The following is a 12,498-nucleotide window of genomic DNA, read 5'->3' as shown; positions in this document are numbered from 1 at the left end:
ATGGGAATGTGTCAGATATACATATCATAATGGGTCATAATAAGTAGAGAAGAAAGATCAACCTCACTCAAATCATAATCTAAACGTGGGAGCTTTGATGGGAAAAACTCCATTAAAGACGAAGATATGGTTTAATAGCTAGTAAGTTTGAGACAAGGATGAAATTACTTCATTTATTTTCTGCTCCAGATAAGGTACATGAACGCCTCTCAGATTGCTAACCTGTAACAGCCAAATAAAGAAATATGCATTTGGAAAATTAGCAGCCTGATAACCATGCAAAACCCCTAATTTAATTAACCTAGTAATCAGTCAGAATACCTCAGATTTAATGGTGTGGATCAGTCCTCCATCAATTCTGGTAGTGATACAGTTAACAACATCAAGTCCTTCCTCAAGCAGCAATTGTAGCACCCTTGAGATGGTCAAAGCTTTAAGTCCAACACTGGTGCTGATCACAACTTCAATCCCATCCAAAGATTGGCGAACTACAGCACTGCTTGGGAAGGCCTCGTTAGAGGTCATCCCTTGCTCAAAACCACTCCAATTATCCGATGCCTTCTTTAACTCATCTCTCTTGGCATTCAGTCCATCGATCCTCTTCTGCAGGTCCTTTATATAACTCACTGCTCCATTCATATGATCTGATATTGCACGCTTTCCCTGAAAACCCCATGAAAGGTAACCCTAACTCATAAGTATATATATGCCAAACCCAGACAGCAGTTTCTTCAATTGCAGAAGAAGTAAGCAGATACAGCAGTGCTGCTGGTAAAAAAAAAAACAGAAATGAGGGGGGGTATCAATTGATTGGAATACAAGCTGTTTTCGTACCTTGATGTACTCAAGAGGGAGAAGAGTTCGAAGAGAAGCATAAAGGGTGGACATTTCTTGCCTTCTTTGCCTCTCAATATCCCTGTGCATAGACTTTTTCTTATCATCAGCGTTACTATTTTCTCTCTTCTCAGTTGACAATAATTTTCGTTGGCGGCCTCTACTGCTGCTGCCACCCATGGGAACATAATCCAAAATCTCATCTTGTGGGATCGTGTTTTGAGGGTCGGAACCGGAAGAAAAGTGGAAGAACATCTCATCCATAATGGTTAAGTGTGAATGGAAATTATGAAAATTAGTGGGAAGCGAGGGAGGGAGAGTATTCTATGCTGATTAACTTTGCCCGGAATGGGAGACAGGGTTTTCTGCAAATAAGAGTGCAGGCAAAAGCAATGGAAGGGATACGTTTGTTAGGGTGTGAGATCTTAGATGGGGCCGAAGATGTCAAGATTCCCTATAGTCCTTAATCGGCTATAATATAAGATCACAAGAGATATGAACTGATATCTCCAGCCATATTATGTATACTCCCTTTTCAACACCGTATTTTATGTTCTACACCTAACCCCATTTTTTTCCTTTTTCATTTTTTTATATAATATATAACCACAAAATATGTTAATGGATTTAATATCATCTCTTATGGATGTGTATCTTCAATTTTAATGTCTCAAGTTTTTTAAAATAAGAAGGTATTTTGTTTTTTAATAATTTAAACTTTAACAGCTCATTTTTATTATCACAACCAAAACTTCTTTTATATCAGTTCTTTTAATAAATATAATTTTTTTACATGTATAGTGGATGGATCTTTAACTAATTCGGTTAAGTTTTAAATTTATTTTATAGTTAATTAAGTTTTAACTCAATTGACATTGAATATTATTATCAATATAAAAGAAATAAGTTCAATCAAGATTATTTTCTATTTTAAGAATTATAAATAATTTTAAATATAGCATTCAAAAATCATTTTATAAGCCTTCCATTATTTTTATTAAAATAAGAATACAAAATAATCTTGATAGTGATATTTCTTAATTCTAAATATAAAATGTGTTATACCACATAAGTACATAACCAATATCATAATATCGTCCAAATAGATAAAAGATTTTTGAATAATAAAGATTCAATGTTTGTATGTTTTGAACCAGTTTTGACTTTTGCTAGCCAGTTGGACCGTATAATGTGAGGTTATCTTTTTATATTTCATTAATTTATTCCAACATTTCTCATGTCTCGTTTTTAATTTAAGGCCTGAAAGGCTTGCAGTGTAGCTTTTTTTTTTAATTTATTCTTTAGAGGCGATTACTATTAATTTAAAAAAATTATTGATAAATTTAGCATTTAATGTTTACAATTTTAAATTTAATTTTTATTTTATTTTAATTAAATTTCATTATCTTTTAAAATGAATTAAATCGTTTTTAATAGAAATATTGATCAAAACATTATATTTTTAATGATGTTGGTACGTAAATCTACATATATTTTATATTAATATGACACTATTTGTTTTATATTCTACATCAATAAATAATTTAATAATTATAAAAATATTCAATAACAATTTTAAAAAAACTCCAAATTCAAAAAAATATTAAAAATTTGAAAACTAATATGAAGTATAAGTGGATTGCCATACGAGCCATTGTATTTAAAAATATAATGTTTTAGTTAGCATTTCCTTAAAAAACAACAATTTGATTCTTTTTAAAGGTTTATGATCAAATTTGACTCTTTCAAAAAGTTGAGGTAAATTAAACTAAAAAGGACTAATTTGATAAAAATGTAAATGTTAAATATACTCTTTTTTTTTAATTACTTTGAAGTAGTATATAAGTCATGTCATAATTCTAGCTTTGACAATTTTCTCTTCCCTTAACCTATGTTTGGACAAATATTATTAAGGAAAAGAAATGAATGGAAGGTTAAAGAAAAATGTTAATATTATTGGTTGAATAGTTAAAATTAATAAAAGGAAAAAGGCATAATGAATATTAATATTTCTTGTTTGGATAAACGGTGGAAAGAAAAGGAGTAGTTTAATTTAAATAAATTTTAAATTTTATCATTTTATAAATAATAGATAATAATAATAAATTATAAATTATAAGAAAATACTAATATTCTTCATAGAACCATAATTAAAATATTAATCAATAATTTTTTAAAACAAACTTATCTGTTCAAATTAAAAAATTATTAACCAAAGTAGTTTATTTTAATAGATAAAATTAAAGAAAATCACTTAAAACTCACTAAAATAAGACAACTAAACCTCTTGAGTACAACCATGATTAACAAGTGAACTTTAAAAAGGTGATTACTCGATTTATATATTACGACAAATAAAATTAATAAAAATCAATTACTTTAAAATAAAATTAAAATGTACTTTTGTACCAAAATTATAATTAAATTATATTGAAGTTGAAGTAAAATTAAATATTTTAAATTTATATTTAATTATATGTCGATCTTGACATAAACTTATCAAATTAAAATTACTTTAAAAGTTGAATTTGCTTAATTAATTGATACATGATAGTATCTCCAATGAAGATTGAAGTCATTCAAGAATCGATCCTTGTAAAGCATTAATTGCTTGCTCAAGTCTAGAGTCCATAAATTATTCATAGGCATTTCCTTAGGATAATGAGCTGCCTCATAATATTGCTACTATCTTCAATCTCAAAGCTAAAGGTATAATATTAAGTGGAGTGAAATATATTTTTAAAATTTTATCTCAAATTTCAAAATTGTTTTTGATTTAAATATTAAAAGTAAAAGTTTTAAATGTATGATAAATTTGGTTGAAAGTTTATTATAAACATTTTTAATTTATAAAATATTTAAATAAAAAGCTTTTATAATGGCTTGTCTTTTGGAATTTCTTGAAAGCGTTCTTTGCTATATTGTATCTCTGTGGCTTGAATTATCGCAGTGATGGGATTTGAAGTTTTTTTTTTTTCAAAAATGGTTTTCATTGTTAAGAGTAGAAGCAGCCCTTAAATTTCTTTAACAAATCGATCAACTTTTCTTTAAAAAACGTATCTAACTAAAATTTTAAACATAAAAAATATTTTAATTAATTTTTTTCAGTGAATTATAAGAAAATGACAAAACTCTAACAATAACGTAATTAGCGCAATTAGCGCAATTAAAACTCAAATCATATTTGAGATGGTGAATACCTTAACTATCAAACCAATATATACACAAGATTCGGTTAATTAAATTATTTTTCTAATATTTTCGTTGTTAATAGTTATTGTACTAAAGTCAATTGTCATGATGCTTATGTGGCATTGTAGAACTAATAAAAAATTGAAAAAAAAAAAAGAAACAAATCCAAATACAAAATGACACTGAACAAAAGATGTCTAAGTTATGTAAATTTAAAATTTTATTTGTTTAAGTTGATTTTAGACGTAGTTTTGTAAGTTATGAAATACTTTTATAAGTTTTGACCGGATTTCAGCCATAAAAACCCTTAGGCTGCACGAACTGTGAAGGCTTCCTGGGTTGGTCATTGAATCGGAATAGAGGCTTTTCAACGAGGAGTGCTTACGAAGCAGTGGCTAATTTGCGAACTGATATGACAGGTAAATTATGGAAGGTTGTTTGGCAGTATCGGGGACCTTAAAAAGTGAGTTCTCTTATGGCTCGTCTATTGTAACAGTTTATTGACGAATGCCGAAGGGTGGAGGAGGCATCTTACAGGGGACCAACAGTGCCCACTATGTGGCTCGACCGTTAAGGAATCGACCATGTCCTCCGTCGATGCTTCAGGGTGAGCAGTGTGTAGTCTAGGCTGGTCAAACAGGATAAATTAACGGAGTTTCTAAGTCTCGACACAAAAAATTGGGTACTTGCTAGCCTTCAGCATCCGACATACTTTGCACATGATAGCTTTGATTGGGATGTGAATTTTGGATTGATCTCCTGGTGCCTCTAGAACAGGAGGAACGAATTTATGTCCGAACTGGAGACAATGGAGTGGGATGATGTATGGCGGATTACCCATAATTGGTTCAATGCTTGTAGGCTGGTGCACTCGACTGAATTTGCAAAGGAGAGTGGTAATGGCTCGAAAGAGCTTTGGGCTATCCGTCGGTACCCGCCACCGAAGGAATGAGTGGGGCGTGTAACAACGAAACAGAGAGGGCATCGATAGGTGGCCTCTAACGAGACCATAATGGAAGCTAAGCTTCGGGGCATATACGATGGCATGTGTATGGCTTGATTGCAAGGTCATTTAAGGGTAATCGTGGAGCGGCGAATCGTTTGGTTAAATTGGTAATGAGGCGAGAATTGAGGTTGCAAATGCTGCAACATCCATCGGAGGAACTGCTACCTGTGATGGAAGAGGATGGAGCCGAACATGCTATATAGTTCGAGCAATTATGTAGTTATTCCTAATTGTTCAATTTTTTGCTTTCTTACCATTTCTTTTAAATTTTAATAAATGTATAAAATATAAAAAGTTTGTAATTATAAGAATCATAATAAAGAGAAATTGTGTGTGTTTGATATATTTTGTAATCCAAAATAACAAACAAATTATAGGATTGCAATTAAGAATAGGCTAGATTTCACACACGCTAATAAGATTTAGGAAAAACTATATTAGTAGTCACCTAATTATTAGTAATTCTTTTTGTCATCCAATTATGAAAAGTTATAAAATGGTTACTCAATTATTACTAATTTTTTTTATTGTCACTTAACTATTCACTTTTGTCTTTTTTGTCACAAGTTGGCTAACGGTAACAACTTTCTAACCCTCAACATTTACATATTTTGTAATTTGAGTGACCAAATTTTTGGGGCATTAAACTAAAAGAAATCATCCTCAAAATTTCACTTAATTTTTTTTAAAACCTTTAATAAAATAAATGTAAAAAATAAAAAATTTCTTTTAATGATTTGTTTCATATTATCTGGAAAAGATTTGAGAGTTCAAAACATTTTGAAAATTTTTACGAAATTTTTAAATTCTAAATTCAGAATCACCATTTAAAATTCCTAATTGACATGTATAGAAGACTACTTGCTAACTATTTGTACTTTGTTTAGACCTAAAATCAGGTAAACTTGTAGCTTTGAAACAAAAAATGTAACATTTTAAACCTAACCTAGAAATCCGATTGAATTCAAGTGTTACATTAATTGCGAAGCAACTTGGTTGATATTAGACATAAATTTTAATTATCCAAAGGCTATAAATATACTCAGAAAAGATTTAAAAATAAAAATAAAATTATTTAATAAAACTCAATCAAATAATAAATAAGTTACAAAACATAGTCAAATTAACTAAATCCACGAATAACAAATATTAAGTACATACAAAATTCTATACTATTCTAAATTTTTTTTGCCTAAACTCATAATCATATTAAAATTCTAATTATAATTATGATACAATAAAATTTTCATCTAATTAAACTAAATAATAATAATAACCTTCAAATAGTAATAATTCTTAAAAAAAAACAACAACAACAACGCCACCCTTATCCCACAATTGAAAAAAAGTTAATTACAAGTTTAATTTCCCATTAATTGTTAAAATTCAATTTAATCCTTAAAACAAAACTAAAATTCAATTTAGCTTCGAAATTAAATTAAAATTCAAATAAATCCGAAATCCATAAAAATATTAAAATCTAAAATTTATGTTTTCATTTCTGAAACAATTCATTTTACGAATATTATATAATATAAAAATGATTGGATGAAAATGAGCATTGAACACAATATATGGGGGATGTATTTAACCAAATAGTTGGAGGGGGTTACTATTATAAAATTCAGTGTTGGTAGTGGAAGTTCTCACTTTCAAGATAGCGTCGCCGACATCACATGAATAATATACAATTGTGCTTAGTCTTTGTTTGCATTACCTTTTTTATCTGGGTTCAAATTTTAGTGAGAGGTTGTTTTAGAGATGAAAAATTATTGAAAAAAGAATACAATTGAATAAACAAGTTAAAAAAGAGAATCATTCTTACTTTAGTTCATTATCTTACCTTTAATTATTATCATATTTCTTCTTTTTCCCCTTTCAAGTTAAAGGTAATTTCTTAATCAACCAAAATCATACCTTGATTTAAGTTTTGTTTAAAATCAAATCGGACCTATATGACTATAAGATTATTATTCTTTTTATTGATACTAAAATAAATAAATAATTATATTTATATTTAAAAATAAGATAAAGAATACAAGAACACAACACTATAATTATCTTGCATATATCACTTGATCCAAAAATGAATGAAAATTTTAATGTATTATTTGGGTTTTTTCCTTAATGTCTTATTTGATTATTTAATGTACATTTAATTATTACATAAATATGAAAATGTTTATTATAGCGTAAATAATTAGTACAAATTTAATTTAAAAGTTGAACGATGAGTAAAACTTAATAAATAAAAATATAATGTCAAATTTTGTCTTTAACATTTATGCCAAATATTAGGACTAAAGTGTAAATATTTCAAAATCAGTTTAAGTTTTCTATAAACTTTGTTATAAAGGGATCAACTATTTAATGGGTTAGGTTTAAGGGAAGCTAGAGTGATGGGATTGAATTGACTTATATGTTTTATAAGTGAACACTTTAAAGAAAAAAGAAAAGTTGTTAAGTAGACTCTGTTGTGGTGTGTTATCATTCTGCCAAGTAAGTTCATACAATGTAAACATGGTTTAACTTTATTTTATTTTGATCTTTAATTGTATAATTAAAAATTTAGTTAAGTCAGATTTGGTTTGTTAAGTATATAAAGAAGAGATACTGAATTATGATACAGAGGAATGATAATGAGGTTACAAAATGAAAGCGTCCCGATGAACTTAGTAAAAGACTCGTACACATGGTTACATGTTATTACCTGATGATTTCGAGATTCAACATTTGTTTCGAACTCAAAGATACATGTGGCATAGATTTATCCTATATTGGTAATCTGATGTCGTTTTAAAGGTTTAGCCTGAACTGGTAACCTTACATGTATATACAACCCTGGCCAAGCTTTTATTGTGTCGATAAAGGTTTAGCCCGGATGGGTAACCTGACACCTCTGTACATGATTAGCTTGGACAAGCCTCTGATATGAAGTGTACCTATGTTTTGAGTTCTTTTACGATGTTCATCAGGTAATTTAAAACATGCAAGATGTGAAATTGGCGAGTCAAGGAATGAGGGGCAATGGAAAACTTGACTATTATAATTGGAGTTCACACCAGAGAAATGCATGTGAATGAGTCAGATATGAGGAGTGTTAGTACAACATGTTGCGTACTAAATATTTGGGGTGAGATAAAGTATACACACTTACAATGTTGACAAATTGTGTTGGTTGATAGGTAAATTATGTTTGCATATTGAATTATCACATAATTATTATGTGAGGTAAGTTAATTATTGAATTGTATGAGCTTTCTAAGTATTCTTAATATTTACGCCTGGGTTGCTTTTACCTTGTAGATTTTGCAAATCCAAAACATGTTGATCGGATTAGCAAGAAATTTACACTATCCGTCAAGTATTGCGGTAAACTTTTGATTTTGATTTGGTTCGTCTAAGTGGAGTGTATATAAACAATTGGTTATTTTGTAGGCAAATATGTTAAATTTTGAAGGAAATTACTTTGGACTCTCCAGATGTATGTAAATATATTGAACTCAGGTTCTATTATGTTCCGCTTTATAAATTTCACGGGACCTATTTTAGTGTGGAGTATTCGCGAGACAATTCGCCATTTGGGTGTGTGTAGGAAATTACAAATGAGATGTCTGCCTTAATTTTCGTAATAATTGTGTCCACTAAATTATCGGCAATTTAGCCATCTACAAATTCAATACGCAGTTGGATGACCTGCAGGATCTGTTAGCCACATTTTAGTTTGCGGTACGGTCTGTCATGTATGTATGAATTAGGTGTTTGTTATGTGAACATCGTGTGGTAACATATTGTAGCTTAGGTTCGGCAACCGGACCGGATAAAGGGTGTTACAGTTAATCTTTAATGTATTTTTATATTAACTCCGTAAATATTCATATTTAATATTTATGGACTCGGTTAACAAAAATGAGGTCCCGAAATCACAATTTTCGATACCACTAAAAATCAACTCGTTACATATTAAGTTTCAGCTAGTTAGCTTCGAAGGTTCTAAGTGGGTGCTAAAAAAAATAAAGGGTCAGCTAAAAAGCTAAAAATGATTTTTTTTTCTCATTTCATTTCTTTCTTTTCTTTTTTTAAAATTTTAGAATTAGAAATAAATTGACAAATTTTTAAAATATTGAGGCTAAATTTAATGATTTTTTAGAATTCAAACTAAAATAAAAATTTTCGTAAACATTGAGGGCTGAATTTGTTGAATTTTTTATATTTAGAATCAAATTGATAGAATGTATAAACATTTGAGGGCTAAATTTATTATTTGACCAATAAAAAAAGCCCACATCAGTTTTTCATCACTCATCTAATGACAATTAATGGAGAGTGACAAAATAATTAATTTCAAAAAGTTTAGTGATTAAATCAAAAAAATTAATAGTTGAGTGACCAAAATAGAAAGAATGTGACACCTTATACTAAACCCAGTTGTTGGATCCGAATATTAAATGTCACGTTCCATTGCCAAAGCAACTTACTGTTCTATCTTTTTTTGTTTTTGTTTTTGAAAAGAAAATGTAGTGGTAAATTTATTTTATAAAAATTTTAGCAATATTTCTACCTATTTTACGTAAAACCCTGCAAAAATTTAAATTTCACAATATAATCATATTCAAATCATCTCCCAAATCAATTTTTTACACTTCGATTTCTCAAAACATACCAATAAACTAGATTTCTATGCTTTACTACTTCATCCAAAACATTAATTATTAAGTACTAGCAAAGAAAACATAACGAAAATATTTAAATTCAGTTTATGACATAGTATTATATATATGCCTAGGTACATGCCATTTATATCAACTATAAAGTAAACTTTTCACCAACATTGTTTGAGCTGATCTTCGGTTCTTCGGGTGTTGTTGGAACAATCTATTGAATCTAACTACCTACGCACTGAAAAATAGACAAACCGTATGCTGAGCAATTTTTATACTTAGTGATGCTAATATTATATAAATCATTACATAAGTATTGATCATAAATTAAATGATAAAAATAAATTAAAGCATGAATATAAATATTATTAATAACATCACAATAAAAGAAAATTATAATATTAATAAACTTTAATATTTTGATATTGACAAATTAAATGAAGAAAATAAGTTTTTCAATTGAATTCAAACTCGTGTAATTAATTTAATTTGCACAATATGGAAATTCAAATAAATTTAAGTTTTGTTTTTGTTTTTGTTTCAATTTAGACCTTGTACTTAAATTTAGACTCATAACCAGATACCCGAATCCACCACCCCGAGTTGTTCAGCAACGATGGCTATTAGAGTAGTCCACGACCTTTTGAGAATTAGGACTGCCCACGACCCTCTGGGAATTGGGGCTAACAATAATAACAATGGACCAACTTGGCCTTTTCTCCCTTGACTCTCTGGGAATTGGGGATTCTTTGATATAAAGACTCTATGGCATATCAGCTATATCTAATTTAGATTAACTTAGTGAAACGGGGTAAAAACAAAATTTCATGATCCATTTCAATTCCATTATCATTTCAATTTCGTTTCATGTTCAAATCACATATCGCCTAATGTAAAATTGGCTTTCAATTCAAAACATGTTAATCATTTTCTTGCTTAATCATCTAAAATCATAATACTCAAATCCAAATCATAACCATGAATTTACTAATTTGATCATATGAAAAATATAGTATTCATCCCGAAACATAATTTTATAAATATTAACTAAATTATTCAAACTCATCCAAAACTCATAAATATAAAATAAAATAAAATCAACATAACTAGCCATAGTAAACTAGATATTCTAAAGCTTTATGTAAAGAAAATAAGATATTAGCACAAATTGAAGTTTCAATCATTTTACTCCTTCTCTTTGCCTTTCTCCTTCAAAATGTTTGCTTCGTTTTTAGCTACAATATGTGCAGTTTGATACGAAACAATGTCATTTATCCATTCTAGTACTAAAATTAATAAAAACAAACTTAAATATGCATGGTTAATCAAGTTAGCAACTTAAGTTTCCTAATCCGAAATTTGCATATCTTTCGACTTGATTATCCGTTTTCAATTCCGTTCACCAGAGTACTCATTGCTTCACAAGCTATCATTTAGCACCAATATTACACAAAGTGGTCAATATTCTCTACTTCCCCTTTAACATGACCAAATATACCAAGTAAACTTTCCATCTATTTTTATTTTCTTTTCACATTTTTAACATGCTAGAATTCATCTTCTAATAATTTTCTATCCAAAAATATATTTACTTCATTTAGGTTTTCTAAGCTTCCATCAATGTCCTTTAATTGTTGGAAAATTTGGATCACATATATAATAAGGATAATTACATGTTATTATTTGCTATCATGATAGTTAGCCCAAATTAAAAGTGATCTAATTTGGTTAGAATTTTATTGGGCTTTTAATTATTAAATAAAGTATGGGTCAAATATGTGTAGATACTCTTCTAATCAAATTCTAATTAATGATGGGCTAATTAGAATTTGATTATAACTAATATGCTAAGGTTATAAATATTAGGGTTATGGTCCCCAAATTATACACAATATATCTTTTCTAATATCCCATCATTAGGAAAAAGAGAGTAGATATTCTCTGAATTTCTTGTGTGCTAATTTGGAAGATCAAATCCCCAAGTTCCAGAAATTTTCAAGGAATCCATGGATTCAGATACGCTTCCACATCTAGTTTTGTTCTTGATTTATTCTTAAAGATTTGACATGACAGATCCTGGTTTATTAAGTTATATTGTAAATTTATTTTAGAAATTCTAACATTAATGGAAACTTTCAAAATACTTGATAAAATAAAAAATTGTTGGTGTATATATATGTAAAGCAAGCTTCAAAGATTCAAAATCTAAAAAATAATAGAAGTAATTTTTTTTTCCCTCCCCCCATTCTTTTACGTGAAAAAGACAGAAAGTTTGAACATCTTTCTCTCTTTTCTCTTTTTTTGTGTATTATAATATTAATTATTAAAATATTATTACTTAATAAAATATCATTTAAAAGCCATCATAAAACTATTGATTTTTAGGTCATGATAAAATTACCATTAAGTCCTTTTCATCAAAATAAAAATAGAATAATTGCACTTTTACTTCTATATTTTTTAACTTATTCAATTTAATCCTTGAATTAGATATTGAATTTTTAACTTAACTACATGCTTCTACTAATAATCCTTTGTGTTTTCATGTCGACAATTTCCTCTAAAACGATTACAACTTCTTATACTACTATTTATTTATAGATCACTTATTTAAGGACTTCTACCATAAATATTCTTCTTCTCTCTTTATTTTTTTTAAAAGTGAGGATGTTACAAAGAAAGTCATAGTTGAATGACTAATTTTATAGTTTGACTTCATAAAAAATTTTAAAAATCAAGTAAAATAAAAGTTCATAACAATTCAAAAAATGTATGGAGTACATGTAGATTGCAATGTAGGATGTC

The 12,498-nt window shown here is 28.4% G+C and overlaps 1 protein-coding gene across 1 annotated transcript; it reads right to left on the bottom strand.

The window, feature by feature from the left end:
* Nucleotides 1–394: 394 nt before the first annotated feature.
* Nucleotides 395–1,397, bottom strand: LOC108463599 (transcription factor bHLH120-like). Its single transcript, XM_053018640.1, has 3 exons — nucleotides 835–1,397; nucleotides 460–663; nucleotides 395–415 (listed from the first exon to the last, which is right to left on the bottom strand). The coding sequence occupies exons 1-3, from the start codon at nucleotides 1,096–1,098 to the stop codon at nucleotides 395–397; spliced, it is 489 nt and encodes a 162-aa protein (XP_052874600.1). The 5' UTR covers nucleotides 1,099–1,397.
* Between the last annotated feature and the right edge of the window lie 11,101 nt (nucleotides 1,398–12,498).

Source organism: Gossypium arboreum, chromosome 9 (assembly GCF_025698485.1).
Source record: "Gossypium arboreum isolate Shixiya-1 chromosome 9, ASM2569848v2, whole genome shotgun sequence".
Classification (NCBI taxonomy): domain Eukaryota; kingdom Viridiplantae; phylum Streptophyta; class Magnoliopsida; order Malvales; family Malvaceae; genus Gossypium; species Gossypium arboreum.
The sequence above is the reverse complement of the archived record's forward strand: the minus strand, read 5'-3'. Positions and strand labels throughout refer to the sequence as shown.